General features: G+C 38.0%; 1 protein-coding gene across 1 annotated transcript; it reads right to left on the bottom strand.

Moving 5' to 3' along the window:
* Positions 1–986: 986 nt before the first annotated feature.
* On the bottom strand, positions 987–14,791 carry LOC110465936 (solute carrier family 22 member 8-like). Its single transcript, XM_021522122.1, has 11 exons — positions 13,878–14,791; positions 10,947–11,167; positions 10,391–10,494; positions 9,655–9,781; positions 8,585–8,787; positions 7,123–7,626; positions 6,248–6,382; positions 4,760–4,845; positions 3,644–3,764; positions 2,985–3,057; positions 987–2,560 (listed from the first exon to the last, which is right to left on the bottom strand). The coding sequence occupies exons 1-11, from the start codon at positions 14,005–14,007 to the stop codon at positions 2,342–2,344; spliced, it is 1,923 nt and encodes a 640-aa protein (XP_021377797.1). The 5' UTR covers positions 14,008–14,791; the 3' UTR covers positions 987–2,341.
* Positions 14,792–17,492: the final 2,701 nt, after the last annotated feature.

Below are 17,492 nucleotides of genomic sequence, written 5' to 3'. Positions count from 1 at the left end.
TTGTAGTGGGACCGTGCTTCCATCGGTATTAGCTATAGTGCCACCTCACTTGAATGCTACAGCACAGATACCGCAACATCCATCCCAGACCATTGTAAACTCCAACTTTGTTGTTGGAGTTGTGTGGGCAGGAGAAGAAAAAACACTTTCGTTGAATATTCAATGCGTATGACAACTTCGGGGATCGAACCCCGGCCGCCTGCGTGGACGACCGGAATGTCAACCACTCGACCAATCCGCCTATAAACAACTGTACCAGTTTTAATGTTGTCGTCTGCCCAAATCGCTCCAAATTTATTTATTAACAGTCACCGTTGTTGGACACACGGTTTCTAATCTCTTTCAGGTGGTAACATTTCTGGTGTCAATTCAAGACAAAATTTTCCATATTTATTCTTAACCTTAAGGATCCCTCTCCCACTCCGTGTTCTTTTTCTTATAAAGAGTAACCTCCCCTTCCCTTCCGTTTGAATATCACTGTAACCCATTTGGGCAAGAACACTTCCGTTGACCAAGTCGCGCAATCGGTTATAGCGATAGTGTAACAATCTGAAGTCCAGGGTTCGAATCTCGGTCTAGCCCTGCTGATTTTGTTTTTTTACTCTCGGAAGACTGCTGTTCAATATATTTGGTTAAAGTCCCTCAAGGAACAGTTTTCTTTTCAGATATGATTAATCAAAGTTGAAGTCATGTCGGAAAAAACAGTTTCGAACGCTTAGCATCATTTCCAAGTAGACTCTGTCTTTTGAAGCAACGTTTGGAACACTCGAGTTTTTTATAATTATATTTGCCAATAAAATCTTAAGATTTTGTTGTTTTAAATACTTGAAACGCCACAAAATCGAAATATCTTTGCCAAGTTGTCGTCTGCTCGAGTCCGTTTGGTCTCGTTTGGTCTCGTTTGGAGTGATTTGTTTTTTGCTGTTCTAATGGTTGTTTCTCAGACAGCGTTTATAAATAACAACAACAAAAACAAAATTTGACGCAGAAGTTTTAATACATGTAGTTCAATAAAATATTCGGTTTCATTATTTGTACATTTGCAAATGTTAGTTCATACAGGATGACAGAAATTCTGCCCAGATTCACCTCACCGCAACAACAGGGCCGACGGAGTCTATATAGAGATTGTTTCTGTATTTGGGAGAATGATACATAAAATAGATGTTTTTTCTACACACTGAGTATACATGATATAACATATCACCACCACCTATCTACTTACTAGGTTAATACATATTTTAGTAGTTTACAATTATAATAGCAAACATGTACAAAAAGGGATACAAAATCTATTGTGAAGTACACTGACTTTTATGTGACAGCGTGATTTTTGAGACATTTACAGTAAAATTAGTACGTGAATGCAATATCTCGGAGAAATATTCTTATAAGAAACACATTCAACATAATTTTTAAACGCAGGTTTCAAAAAAAAGGTGAAATTGTAATTTTCGACGTTAAAAATCACAATGCGTAAACCCAAAATTTTAAAAAGTAGTGCGCGATCCTACATATCAATGTTTGTTTAAGTATCCTTCCGCGTAATTTATCGGTGATTTAATTGACGTCCCAAACAAAATATTTTATGTCTAATGTGTTCTATGATGATGGGTTATTTTGAGAATGAAAATAAAATGTTACTATTTATGTACATATTTTAGTGGTGATATTATTTAAGCGGTATAATTATTTCAGTGGTGATATTATTGTAGCGGTTGCATATTTTAGCGCTAATGTAAGTAGTGTTAATTCTTAGACATATGCTAAATAAACAGCATAAAACATCTATTTTCGTATAAGCAGAAATTGGGTTTATGATAAAATCTTTACAGTACATTTCCATTATACAGCCATTTGATATAAACCAATTACAGCAAGAACCAATCGGAAGCTGTTCGGGTCTTTCCGTCATAGGTCGAACACCGTGGAATGTCGTCAAATTCAAACGGAAATTCCCTCATGAGGTTTGATTGACGTTTGTGACTTGATGAATATGGTATCCATGATAGCAACATAACCATACATGTATTTCCCTACAAATGGCTGTTCAACTGTTTAATCAATACCCCTGAAGACACATTTTAACTCTTCCAATTCAAAGGTTGGAATAGTTCATTATGAAATTCTAGGGGTGAATGAGTTAATTAAAATGTCTCAAGAATCGAAGAAGGCAGATGTAATGCAATTTTTCCTTTTATTTTGAACGTGTTTTTCTAAATTAATGACCATGCTATCGCGCATCATTGAATGTGTCAGCAAGGATTTGTAATAATTCTATATCTATTATATAGCATACTTCTAGATTCATCATAACACTTCTCTGTTGATTTGTTCTAGATTATTTTAGTTCAATGGTTTCTTCGTTTTCTTTGATAACAATGTCAGACTGGGGTGGCGCGCCTCTCGGGTCATGCTCGCCTTTGTACCAGCTGAGGAGCTCGTCCAGGGTTTGTGGTAGCTCCCTACCATTGGTCTCGGGCAACATGACCAGTCCCACGTTAACAAGTAGAGAACCGACCCCGAATATCAGCCCGGGAGCCCAGAACGCGCGGCGAGCCTGTGGGGGAGAAATAAGGTTGCGGATAACAAGAATATAATTTGCTTCTTAAAAACAAATAAAAAATAATTTGATAGGATCGGTATTTAATAACAGATTTTCGAAAAAAAATACACATATGATTGGTAAGCAAAAATGAAGAAAATGATTATGTGAGATTTGGGAAGAGGAAAATAGGATAAATGTTTATAAATTGTTATGGTTGTCGTAGAATAAAATGAATTTACTCTTGTAAGTATATTATGGAGGAATCTATACGAAATCTAATTTTATTTTTTCGCCTCTTTATTTTTCCAAAATACACTCATGAAGTAAAATCAATTCTATTCTACAACGCCGAAAACTATTAATATACACTTCTGATTTTCCTTTAATATTGTTTTTATCAGCCAAACCGTTACATTTTAATTTACAATTTACTCACCAAGACATCGGCATACGGTGATAGCATGCCACCTAACCGAGCGGCGGCGGAGGCCGTGCCGAGGCCAGCATTCCTGAAAATTAGATGTCGAAATAAAATAGAAACAGAGGAAAGAAATAAGGAAAGATGAAACATGTAATGGAAATAATAGGACAAAGCTTAGGATCAAGTACAGAAAACAGTACTCACAAAAACGAAAGACAATGGAGAAAACAACGAAAAACAAGGTCAAATTAATCATTAGATTTTTGTAGGGGTAAATGTTGCCTGATTTGTTAGTAAGACGGACGTGATTTTTTGACGTAATTTGGCCTGATTTTGTTAGTAAGACGGACGTGATTTTGTGACGTAATCTGGCCTGATTTTGTGAGTAAGACGGACGTGATTTTATGACGTAATCTGGCCTGATTTTGGTAGTAAGGCGGACGTGATTTTGTGACGTAATCTGGCCTGATTTTGTTAGTAAGACGGACGTGATTTTGTGACGTAATCTGGCCTGATTTTGTTCGTAAGACGGACGTGATTTTGTGACGTAATCTGGCCTGATTTTGTTAATAAGACAAACGTGATTTTATAACGCAATCTTGCCTGAATTTGTCGGGGTTATCCTGTATGAATCTGTTAGTAAGACGGACCTGAGTTTTGTGTGGGAAACTTACCTCAGATTTGTTGGATAAATTTCCGGAGTATATAATCCCATGGTTGTCCAAGAAGCTGTGATGGCGAACTTTCCCGTGAAATTAAATATGATGGAGAAAATATTCGCTATTCCTGCGTCGTCTGAAATAATAAAAATAAAATAATAAGGGAAATGCACAACCAATTTTTTTCCCAAATAATTTTTAAAGCACATTTTTAAATCTTGTACATTTTATATAAATATATTAATTAATTGTATTTATTTATGGAAACATCAAACAGCAAATTGATACAGCCGTTCATTGTTAACATTCGAGGGAACATCACATGCATTCTAATTCATTTCAGATGTAACACGGCATCTGATTGGTCAATCAAAATGATTTGCAACAGAAAACCAACGATATACCGTCCGCAAATTTCTCATTTGCATATGAAGCCCGAATGGCGATTGTTAAATGACGTCGATGACCCCGACCGAATTGATTATTCATGACGTCATGAACAATAGCGTGACCCCGAAAGGTCAACGTAATTCCGCCCCACTTTGAATATTTCTAACGTCACTAATCCAGAGGTGAGAGATACCTAGAATTTGAAAAAAACACTCAAAATTACCTTAAAATGATAGTTTCTTTCGGTGGTTTTGATTGATATGAGTAAGAATAAGCATACGCCTACTGTATTTTCAAATTTGCAGCGGTATATCGTGATTGTACTGTCGCAAATATCCGTTTTACTGGCTCCGCTCCACGTCGCCAATAAAACTCAATTTGCGACAGTATAATCACGGTAAACCGCTAAACATTTCAGAATACAGTTGGGTTATCCCTTCAATTAAAATTTGATTCGATGACGTCAACAAGGTAATGAAATGTGAGTGTGTTTTTGGATCATGCATAAAGAGTTTGGAGTAATCTTGTAAACTGGCCATATGTGTACATACAACATTATCTTATCTCAGGCAAAGATACGTTCATAATAACTTTACTTTAAACGAGTTATTTTTTTTAAGTAGAATGACTAACGATGAAATCCGACAAAAACATTTAAAAGACAAACGTCTCCATCGAAAGTGGCGACACGAGTTTGAAATTTTTAATGAACTACGTCACTTCCGGTCTACAGATACAAACCTTTCGGTAGCTTCATGACGACAGACAGAATTAGAGCAACTCCAGCGAGAGTATGGAACATAATGGACGTCTTTTTTCTCCCTATCCTACAAAACAACGTCATTTGTTTTACCAAATATGTATAAGGATGGTATCACATCATGCCCCTTCTACAAGGGAAACACGATCATTTATTACCTTACGTCAACAAAGAAAGACAAAGGCAGAAATTTACGTGACACTAAAGCAAATGAAAAGAAAACGTTATACATTGAACAAAAGGTTAAAATCGTGAAAACAAATATTAATTTTCCCGGATACATGGCAATATATTTTTTACCAAATTATTTAAATTATAATATCAACTATTTGAATATTGAGACACAAAATTATTATTTTTGCCAGAATGAGATTTGCTTTAAAAAGTTATTCTGCAGCTTTACTTCTGTACTTAATTAAGGCATTAGGCGCACTTAAGGTTTAGGTAAAACAGGTGAATTATCGTTCAGACTGATTTGAAAAGAAAATGGTTGGCATATTCAACAATCAAAATATTTCAGAGAAAAGGCACTGTTCAATTTTGTTTTCACCCACTGTTTTGGACATAACAGAAAAAACCATTAGTTGGCTTTCCTCAAAAAACGTCATATTCAAAACGATGTTTTTGAAATGACTTATATTGCTATACACGTGATCATTTTCAAAAACACCAGAAGAATACCGAAGTCTAAAATCATACACAAAATAAAGAATATTGCTCAAAAGTGGTTTTTTCTGATAAGAGAATAACATATAAAGTGGTTGTGATTTGTCTTCGTGCGACCTTGACTACTAAAAGGTCATATGCAAATCCCCTAAACAAAATGGTCCTGTAAATAAAAGGTTTCCTGCCGCACAGGGACTTGATTTGTTACAGACAATAAACTAAGGTGTTCAGAGTAATTTAACATGTTTAAGGGATTTAGATTAACATCAGGAGATTTTTTATATATCTCTCCAACGAAACTAAACACTGTTTTTGGTACCGTCATCACTTAGAAATGCGGTTTACGATGCATCGAGAGCTGTCCTCCCTTCTCCTGATTATCACGTTTTGGGTGGCATTTTTACCAAAAGTTAACCTGAACCCCTAAAATGTGTTAAATTACTCTAAACACCTCAGTTTAGGTCCGAATAAATCTCTAACAAATTATCAGGTCCCTGTGTCCTGACGTGGGTGCTGTGAACGATTTCCTGGAGTGTAAATATGCCTTTATATTACAAACATCGACCTACTTAGCGTAATGCTGACAAAATCATCACACATCTGTCGGACCATAGTGTCAATATAAGCTAGTTAATGGATTTTTCAAAACAAAATAAATATTTTCTCAGAGTTATCTCCCTTCCACTGCTTTTCCTATGATCCTAAATTGAAATATAGCACCCTTACATGTTTAAACTGGACTTGCCCAGTCTTTGATTTGGTAAGGTTCAAATGATTATTTAGGGGTGAAATAGTAAACCTACCTGTTAATGAGCAACCAGACGACAATACCTGCCGGTATCTCCAAGGCACCGTTGATCAGGAAGTTGATGTACCTGTCTGTCGACAAGGTTACTGAAGACAAGTACAGACCGTAGTATGTCAGACTGTTGATGAACCTGTGTGAGAAATGATAAACTATTAAATATAATCTTTATTTATTTGACAATTTTGTTTAAACAAGTTCTAACTTCTCAAATTAATCATTCTTATTAACCCGGATGTTAGCGCGCGGGGGGTCTTAATGTGAGAGGAAAACAGAGTACCCGGAGAAAACCCACGTGGTCAGACAGGTGACAACATGCCTTTTCACATCCGATCGGGGAAATCGAACCCCGGCCGCCTTGGGGAAAGGTAAGTACGTAGCGCTACCACTGCGCTACCCGACAACCCAACAGTATACAAACATAAGGCGATCTCAAAGGTTTGCGAAACGTAACTTGTAGCTAGATAAGCCTAGATGATGTACTGTGTTAAACAAAAGGTATCTTAAAAGAATATCAACACAGTTACCTGTTTAGTAAAGAAATGAGAAACTGGTGGTTATTTAGCTGAATAGGGGTTGTCTCTCGATCAAATTCTAATCTACCAGTCAGCTGACCAAATAATGTTAGATGGTGATACAATGTTATTTACCAAACTACCTTCAAATTATACTTGTTTTGTCATGAAAGTTATGAAAGAAGATAGAAATATTAATTAATTTCCATTCGGAAATTTTACCAAAATTTGAACGTTGTTATTTACACAAATAAACGGCCATCGTTGAAAGTCAGGGCTACCGACACACCGTCATACCGACTAAACGATTCAATCTATCCAGGTGTCAGTATAGACAGGTTTCACAGTCGTAACTTACCAGGTATACCATACGATCAGAGAATTCCTGAGGAGCAGTTTATGTCTGAAGATATCAAGGATTGTGTATTTTTCTGCTGCTTTTCCCTCCGAGACTTCCTCTTTGCTTTGATACAATGCCGCGTGCGCATGCTCATTTGTAGCTTCTGGTTCCTGTTGAAATAATAACGGTGCTTTTCCATTCCCAAATTCTGGTATTTTCCGAAGTAACAGCTGTTGATTTCCATTTCCTATATCCGGTTCAGGTTGAAATATAAACTGCTCCTTTTCGTTTCCTGTTTCCGGTTCGTTTTGCTCGTCGTTTCCTTTTTCCGTTTCGTTTTGAAGTAATGATTGATCCTTTCCCTCTGTAGGTTGCAAAGGTTTCAGCTCTTTTTCTCCGTCTAACATTCTCAGGGCTCCTTGTGGGTCCAACTTGTTCCATTTCGCTATATTCTTTATCATCTTTATCGCTTCTTTTTTCTTGTTGTTTGCAATCAACCATCGAAGAGATTCATCGGTTATCCTTAAAATAGAACAAAGCATCAGTTTAAGGAAATATACCCAACTTAAACAATAAAGTTACAGAAACAGCACAATAAATAACAGATTTAACTTCATGGTGGATTTTTTCAGTGGATTTTTATTTTTTTATTCCAAGCGCCAATTATTTTTTAAACTATTTTTTTAATAGTGGTAAACTTTAAATCTAGTAAAAAATGATAGCCAGAACACTTTCAAATTTCAAACGATTACCCTCGTTTTTCTACTCTACGAAAAATAGAAATTTACTCGAACCTTCCCATCTTGTTTTATACAGTAGATATTGTTAACTATTGTTGGGAAATGGCTTACTTAGTTGGATGGTGGGTCCCTAAATTCATTTGTATAAGGTACAGCTTTGATGTAACGCCCCTCGTTTTATTTGCCACCTCGCTTACCGCTTATGACTTTCAATGTCCCTCTCGTTTTGTACATTTCACTCAATTTTTCGCCAAAGCCCTTTATTCCGTCTTTGCGTATTGCAGAGTTATCTTCTCTTGGGAGCAGGTATTGATTGTTAGGTCATTGGTTTGTGTGAGAAAATTACGTCGTTTTCTCAAAAAATGATGACGTTATTCTCACAAACAAGTGACGTAACAATACCTGCTCCCAAGATAAAATAACTCTGCAATATGCAAAGACGGAATAGGTACAAAGTTCGTCTTTCGTTGGGCCGTCGTTTCTACCCCAGTATACGAGAGAGAGAAAAACCTGTAATCTCGCTGTTTCGTTGGTTTTTTTTGCCACGTAATATATATAAGTTAGAATTGTCTTTTCGCCCCGAATAGACAAAAAACGAAACGGCACTACTCATGTGTCGTAGTTACCTAAATCACGTGACATTTGAGCAGCTGGTTTATTGGTTGCTTGGTAAATATTTCTAGTGGTATTTTAGGGATGCTTTACATTTCAAAAATAACACTCGTCTGAATGATATTTACCAGTAGGCGGCTACACAATGAAAGGCAAGCGCGGAACAGGCAAGTTGAAGGACCCGCCAAGAGAAATTCCGAAGGACATAAGCATAGCCGGCAAAGAATACTACCGCGATGGCCCAATATAAACCAGAAATGGCGGCAATGGCTCCTCTGCTCTCTAGAGGGAACATCTCGATACACATCGCATACATTGACAAGCCAAGACCCTGAAAAAGAAGTTTTTTTTGTTTATTGAACATTTTTCCTCAAAATGTATCCTCAATTTTTCGCGATATGTTTCAATTTGAGCATAAAGCAGATTTCTTTTTGCTCATTTCGATTTTAGGGTTAAGATAAGACTAAAGACTTAGTGACTAACATTTTCCAATGTATTAGAATGTATTATGGATAATACGTTTCAAGCATGTACTAGACTGAGGAATCAATACATTGTATTAATTGTGTTTTCTGGTACATGTATTTTTTGTGAATAATTTATTTTCCCAAAATATGACTTAAAACAAGTTTTTGTTAAACCAATTTGTCAAAAACAAAGACAGATACACCGTACACATTTGTATGCATTCACAGGGTAACTTTTTCAGAATATTCAATTAACATTGAAACAATTTCTTTTAAAAGAAGTCTTTTTTTCCAGAGCTTTATACACCTCTTGACCCAATCCCTTTCCCTTCCTTTTGTTACAACACATTTTATTTTTAACTTTTTCTTATTCATCAGAGATGTATAATTGAACAATTATTTTTGTGTGATTCCAATATAAATATTCCCAAAGCATTAGTACCCTCAGTACGTAAACAATAACACTGGATTAGCCTAGCGTCACCTAAATGTTTGTATCTTACAATGATCTCCCGTCATACGAGGTGGAAGGTGAAGCTTCCAAGTGACAGCGATTCAATTGCGTTCACAGCCCCTATGAGGACAGTTTAATCCAGTAATGTTGAAGAAGGGACATGCTGTAGAAATATACTAAAATACGTAGCAACGGACTGACATGGACTCATCCAACTCGTCGAGAAGGACGCATATTTGAGATATCAATATTCATAAGACTAAAGTTCGTTTTTTACCTGCTGTATGAAACCCGTCAAAATCCTCAGGATATTGAATACCAGTAAGTTTGGCGCGAAACCGGTTCCGGTTAGGATAGCCGTTAGGGGGATGAAAGTAACCATGAAAATAGTCTTCCGTCCATAACTATAAACACAACACAATGTAGATTTATAACAAATAGAGAGATAAAAGGTTTTCGGAGTACGAGGCGAGATAGAAAACGGCTATGGACATAACGTATTAGGACGACGAGTTGAACTATTTGACAAAAGAAAATACCATTAAAGGAGAATGAATGGAGTTTTTTATGAAAAATTCGTCGAGATTAGTAGAAATAGTATTACTTGTGAAATTCTTTGCATATTTATTGATTTACTAGTTTTTGAGTAAGTATTCATTGAGTCACCGTTCCTTTGAATATTAATTTAGTAATAATTCTTTTGAATATTCATATACTTGTCATTCTTTGAATATTCACTGAGTAACCACTCTTTTGAATATTCATGGCATAATTAACATAGAGGCAATTTCATCAGAAACCTACGTAAGATACTTAGCCGGACAAAAAATAAATATCTTTTGTTTACGACACTACTATGAGTGTTTCCTGTCTCTTACGTTTTTTTGCCTTTATACTTCACTTTTTCAAAATTCTAAATTCTTGGTGTCCTCTGTGAAACAAGCAAGAAAAAAACCAGAGAAAAAGCACTTGTCAACATTAATGCTTTGTATACACATGACCTGGTGACTTACCGGTCTGAGAGCGTGGTAAAGATAGTTGCGCCAAGCGCTTGGCCGGTCATGATCAGGGTCGTGGTGAGGCCCCCTAGTCCCTGTCGGTCACATACAAGGTCCCACTGGATGATAGCAACGAAAATGATACTGATGTTGTTCTCAAAACAAACAGTGACATTTGTTAAAAGGGAGGTAACTCAAACACGCATCATGGGTGCACATTAAAAGATATCATTAAAACGCATCCCTTGTCCTTGGTGCAACGATTTGCATTGCTCACTTTGCTCATATTGAAAATATCTATATGCTGAAATTAAAATGATTATAAATAAGTGTTTTTTTTTGCTTTTTTCCCTTTTAAATATGTCTCTAACGGTTTTACCTAATCGTTTCTTGGGATTTGTCTTTTCTAACTGTTTTAGCCAATCATATCAGAGAATGTGCCTTCTCTTAACATTTTCAGCAAATCAGATCCGTGGATTAATTTCTTAGAATGAAAAGTATACGTAAGTCTGTTGTTTGTGTAATATTTGAGGCCTAGCGAGGGGAGATAACTCTGCCCTAGTCTACTTACTTCACTCGCAAACGAATATTCCTTGGTGGTCTCGTAACTGTATCCCTGTAGACAGGAGGAAGTGACCGGTGTCCAGGTACTGTTGGTACGGTTGCTGCTGATGGTCAGTTCACATTCACCGTACTCAATATTGTAGTCGGACGCATTTCCCTCCGGAATTCCGAGTCCATATTCGTGCAGAGGTTTAGACAGAGCGGCGCACTTGTGAGGCGGGGTATAGCCTGCATATATATTAACAGATATATTAACTTATGTTAAAATAAAAACCGAATAGCGAGACATTATCGATAATTTTCGGTTTTCATACTGATTAACACTTATAATTCTTGAGAAGGTTTTTTTATTTTTTGTTTTGATAAACTTTTGGCAATAAGGCAACCTCAATACTCCAGGGGTTACTCTCGCTTACACTTTCTGCACCCCTGAAATATGACATAACAAATGTGAAGGATCAGTGTGCACCACCTTGTGGATAAGACAAAGCAAACTAGCTTCATCATTTGAAGTACATAAAAACAATATCGCGGCCGTGTAACGGTAGAATTGACTGGCCTTGGTGTTAGGTGTCGCTCTTCTGCAATGTTTTCAAGGACAGGTATCAGCCTAGCGATTGGTCTGGGTGCTTTTTTTTAAATGAAACTAATCAAATAGCTAGCCACATGCCTTCAATTTAGCCATGCCATATTCCAGAGTGCAGAGAGCGTGTGACCGTAACCTATGGAATCAAGGGGATGACAATGAGGAAGGTATGCGTATATCAGGTTACTCAAATCGACCAGAATTGACAATGTGTGTCATTCCAGCGCTACTGGAGAGTGGTTTGACGGGGACGCAAGGCCAGCTGTGGAGTGCGGAGTAAAGTGTACTTAACTATAAGGATAACAATAAACTAAATTGTACTCGTGTAACTAGTAGGAAATGGTCATAACTGATAACAGCCCTTGAAGGTAGGCTCTAGAGGAGTTCCAAAAGCTGCATGTTCAGGAGGGCGCCACGAGGACATCAGTACTCACGCTCAACATCTAGACATGTTTAATCATACGACGGTTAAACATTGTCAGTTTTGAATTCATTTTCTTATAAAAAAACCACCTTTTGCCAGGTATTAGAGACTGAATGGTATATGAATATTTATAGTAATTTGCACAGGTGAATGTGGGTATGAATAATAAGTAGATTGCTCAGTGAGAAGCGAGGTGTACGAGTGTTATCAATAGCAGGGTAGATGACCACGTGATCATTGGTCAAAGAGCGGTTGTCATTCTTGTCTGGAACATCACAGACAATAATCGGTAAACATGATATTTATATATATATAAAGATAATAAATAACAAGCAAATTGACCGATAAATAATGAAAATGAAGGACACTGTGACTTGGGTTGCATTGGGGAGAGGAACGAGGGTGTAGGCCTAAGTCACCTACGGATGTTACTTTGGTGAAAGTAACGATTTTCGAGTGGTAAAAGGGGGAATTTACCGGTGGAAATGGAAAGGAAGCGTTGTTTGGCAGAGATGGCGGTCGGGGAATGGGAAAAGGGTGAAGGACAAACATAAAGATGGCTGCCGACGTAGTGTGGTTTGACGGGAAGGCGGTTGTGGAGTGGAGGGTGTGGTATATTGTTATATAAAGATGGCTGCCGACGTAGGGTGGTTTGACGGGAAGGCGGTTGTTGAGTGGAGGGTGTAGTCTATTGTTATATAAAGATGGCTGCCGACGTAGGGTGGTTTGACGGGAAGGCGGTTGTGGAGTGGAGGGTGTAGTATATTGGTATATAAAGATGGCTGCCGACGTAGGGGGGTTTGACGGGAAGGCGGTTGTTGAGTGGAGGGTGTAGTATATTGTTATATAAAGATGGCAATGAAGGGGGGTTGGCGGAAGTAACGGTTTGGGAATTGAAAGAGTGGCGTTTTACTGACAGACTTACTTATATTTAAACTTGCACTGACATGTTATAATCTAAACTAAGTAAAGTTCGTTTCGGTTCATCAGACTTTGAACCGAAATGAATATTAATACGAACGTGATCGAAATGCGGTTTGTATCATTTTCCTGTGATGCAGTGGGCATATGCCTTTGAACCGCATCTAAAAGTAGTGGCCTGTTCGTTTATACGGAACAACCGGTATGTCCATTTTTGAATGTAACATTTTGGGTATAAATCCTGGCGGACCTGCAAATGTTTATGCAGGCCTTGCAAGGCTTTGTCAAGGCTTTGTCGAGGCTCGCCTGAAAGCAGCATCAGATTACTAGGTCTGACCTTATTTCATAAACAAACAACTCTGGTCCAACCGGTTCAACAGCTTGGATCGCGAAAAACGAAAACGGTCCAGTTCGATGCTTTAAAACTAAAGATAGCAACGAACAATGTTTTTAATGGGGATGGCATTAAGGAGTAGAAGGTATACGTGTAGGCCGGACAATACCAGCCTATAAAGATGACGATGAGTATGGTTTAATGGAGGTGGTTGTTGGGAGGTGTAGAGAGAGATGAAGGCCGGACACACTTACCTTTAAAGATGACGATGGGTGTGGTTTAACTGAGGTGGTTGTTGGGAGGTGAAGAGAGAGATGAAGGCCAGACACACTTACCTATAAAGATGATGATGGGTGTGGTTTAATGGAGGTGGTTGTTGGGAGGTTGAGAGAGAGATGAAGGCCGGACACACTTACCTATAAATATGACGATGAGTGTGGTTTAATGGAGGTGGTTGTTGGGAGGTTGAGAGAGAGATGAAGGCCGGACACACTTACCAATAAAGATGACGATGAGTGTGTGTTAATGGAGGTGGTTGTTGGGAGGTGAAGAGAGATATGAAGGCCGGACACACTTACCTTTAAAGATGACGATGGGTGAGGTTTAATGGAGGTGGTTGTTGGGAGGTGGTTGTTGGGAGGTGGAAAGAGAGATGAAGGCCGGACACACTTACCTATAAAGATGACGATGAAAAGTGGAATGGCTACCGGTAGATAAGCGATGAAGAGATACAGAAGCTGAAGTATTTGATATTTTCCCCATGGTTTTAGTTCTCGCTGTAAATCGTCCACGTCTACGTCCATGTCTGTCTGTTCGTCTGTTACTTTTTACAATGATCCGGTATTCTATATCTAAATCGAATTGCGTCGGTCTGTTCTTTCGTCCTGGTTTCAGTAACAAAATCAACCTTCCGTACTTTTGTCCGTCTAGTACTATTTTCGGTCACCTGTTATATTTCGATTTCTATTTTTTCGTCCGTTACTGTACCATTCAAGTTTGTCTGCACGTCAGACCTGCGTTATAATACTAATAGTGATATTTTATCAATATCAGTCAATTCGTCCGTAATTGTGATTGGGGTCTTCCCGTGTAATCACATTGATCTGTTTTTCGATGAATCCTGTCAAATTTTGTCCGTTCGTCCTGAGCAATATTTACGCGCATCTATCAATCCAGGTGTAGTTGTAGCTCATCGCTTCTGCTCTCATTTACTGAAGTTTTATACAGATTCCGTTTACTTGTCGATGTATTATCCACCCTCTTTTTAAAGGAAAGTCATTCACATTCTTTCGTAGTAATTCCGTCAAATCGAAACTTTCCTTTGAATGTTGGGCGAGGTAAGTTTTCTAGCTAGACGGACGTTCCGTCTTCAACTTCATATTTCCCAAGTAGATATTTTTCAGAATCTTTGCATTTGTCCGTTTCGAAATGTACTTGCTCCTCCGCTCTGCAGCCTTTTACCTTCTGCGTTTTATAGTTAGAGTTCACGCGTCCGAAACGTCCAACAAAGAGGTCACATTGTGAAATAGAACACTCTCAGATACATGTAGCACACTGTCACAAATAACTTTATAGGCTATGGATCCATATGCTCTTGAACATTTTGTAAAAGTAATTAATTCCAAATCACATACATAATTACCTACATGTGTGCCTTAGAATACGTACTAGGACAGTCGTCACGTGACGTATGTATATTAGCTTGACCCCATTTACTATACAGCCGCTGGAACAAAGGCCTACTAAAATAAATTATATTTGTCTAAAAAATCTCAAAATGTTAATTTGTATTTGTTAAAATATTCAATCGCACGTGTATACATGAGTATGAATTGTTACACAGGGAATACAATAATCTACCAAATTCTGACGTCATGGCACTGGCGTCGAAAAATAGACATGACGTCAAGATGGTGACATTGGTTTGGTGTTTGCCAGTGAAAACATATTTATTCGTGAATGTTCGCATTTCATTTCTGTAATATGAAGAAAAAAGAATATTATCATTTTTTTCCATTTCACACGGTAAGCACATCAGCACATGGTAACTTAAGCACATTTAGAACATTTGCATACAGCACATAAAACAAACCATCACATGGAAAGCTTATTAGCACTTAGTTAGCATACACCACGAAAGCGCAAACCACTGGCAGCACATCACAGAAAATAAAAGATTTGCTAGGATATACATAGGGTACATCCGCATTCTGGATCAGTCTGCCGTAATCAGAGTAATTCTCTGCTTTCCGTAACTCAGCTCCCTCCATTCNCCCCCCACCCCCACCCCCAGGTATCTCGTCACCACTAGGACAATAAACATGACGTCATATACCTCAGGAGAAGGTGTCGTTAGAAAAAAACGATAGTATATAGGGGCCTGTTCGTTTATGCGGAACAACGGGTTTGACCGTTTATAAATGTAACAATTTCGGGTATAAGTCTTGTGGACCTGCAACGGTTTATACAGGCCTTGCAAGACTTTGCCAAGGCTCGCCTGAAATCAGCATCAGATTACTAGGTCCGACCTTATTTAATAAACAAACCACTGTGGTCCGACCGGTTTGACCGTTTAAACGAAACGGCCCTAGTCCAGGTATAATGTAGTGAATATGGTGAGAGTTATCTTTCTGGGATTGCTGACCGCTATGACGTTTCGGCGCAATCGGGAACCGTTGGCACTTTCCATAAACGAGTATTTTCTCGTTTACGACAAGCGCCGACGGTTCCCGACTGGTTTCGGCGCGGTCTCGTCGCTTCCTGACTTCCTACACGCGTGAGTTTATTAACCAATGTTGAAATATTAGTTAAGGAGCTGGGAGCGGTCCTCAAACCCAATGTAGAGACAGAGTGATTCTCCACACACCACATCGGGGCTAACATTTTCTCCGGTTGTAAATTTCCCGAACCAGCATATGAAGCACGAAAAATACTCGTCCACGACCGTTGTCAAGGTTTTTATGTGATTTTCAGCCTCCAACAAGATCAAGATTACTGCAACAGACTAACATGTCACCACAGACAGATTGCTTCAGACCTGTCATTGTGGGTTATTGTTGTATCGACGTTTGTGTGTTGAGTGTTGTTCTGCCATGATTCCTAAAGATGACTTTTAACAAGTAACCGTTTTTTTCGAAGTTATCGCCCCTGCTGAATGTGAATCTCGGAAACTCCAGCGGTAACGTAGAGATTATTCAGGATAAGATTGAAGTGGTATTAAATTGACGTTTTTACCAAAATATCGCCACTTCAGACATGCTCGAGTGTGTGTTGTTAAAATAGCGATAGAAAGGGTTGTATAGTGTTAAGGGAATATCTGTGAATTTGAAAACAGAAATTGACAGAAGAGTTCCGACATGTGTCATCTGTATTTAAAATTATCTTATGCGTCATCTCGGTTCGATTTGGTGTTGACAGAGCGAGAATATTATGTGAATAGCACACCAATCGGGACACTTTTATTTCATCGTAGGAAAGATTCGACATAAAAAATGGCGGTTTAACATTGACATTTAAAAACAAAACAATTTAAAATCATACTAGGCCAACTATATTTACGTTGTGTTTTACAGGACTTTCCTCCAACACCGGGAGTAAAAGATGGAAGGAAAAATGAAATCATTAATTCTTAGCCATGAGAATTATGGTAAAGTAGCAAAATATCCTGTTTTAAGAATAATGATTCCGATAAGATTGATTGATTGTTCATTGTCTAGGTGTTAACGTCCTATAATCAATTAAGGCCATTTAAGGACGTGCCGCCATGTGTGTTGTGTAGGTGTTGCATGCGTATATGTGTGTCGGAGACAGGGTACGTTGGTGTATCTGCCTCCTTGTGATAGTGCGGAATGCTGATAGGAAGTAATTATAAACAACAGTCTATAGGGATAGGTGAGATTGTGAAGCTAAAGCAACAAAAGGTGTTGCATCATAGCATCTATATAACCAGTTTGTAGATTCCAACATACACGATGTTCAGATTGCACGAAAGCCAAATTGATTCATCAACTTAAATGAAATGCACTAAATTTATCCTACAGCAATTATTAAACAATTTTTTCGCAACTAACATTAATCAATTTTGTTGGCACGGAGGAAGCGCACAGATAGTCTTGCCGTGACTGGAAACCCGAGTGTGATCGTCGGAAAATGAAAATCATTGTTTTACAGTCTCAAAAAATACCAATGATGCCATGAGAGCGCTAGATCAATTCGTGAATGACATTACACAGTTAGCACTGTCATGTTTTCAAAAAGGAATAAAATGAATAAAACGGAATTTTTGGAT

Source organism: Mizuhopecten yessoensis, unplaced genomic scaffold (assembly GCF_002113885.1).
Source record: "Mizuhopecten yessoensis strain PY_sf001 unplaced genomic scaffold, ASM211388v2 scaffold11109, whole genome shotgun sequence".
Taxonomy (NCBI): domain Eukaryota; kingdom Metazoa; phylum Mollusca; class Bivalvia; order Pectinida; family Pectinidae; genus Mizuhopecten; species Mizuhopecten yessoensis.
This window is presented reverse-complemented; position numbering and strand designations above follow the sequence as displayed.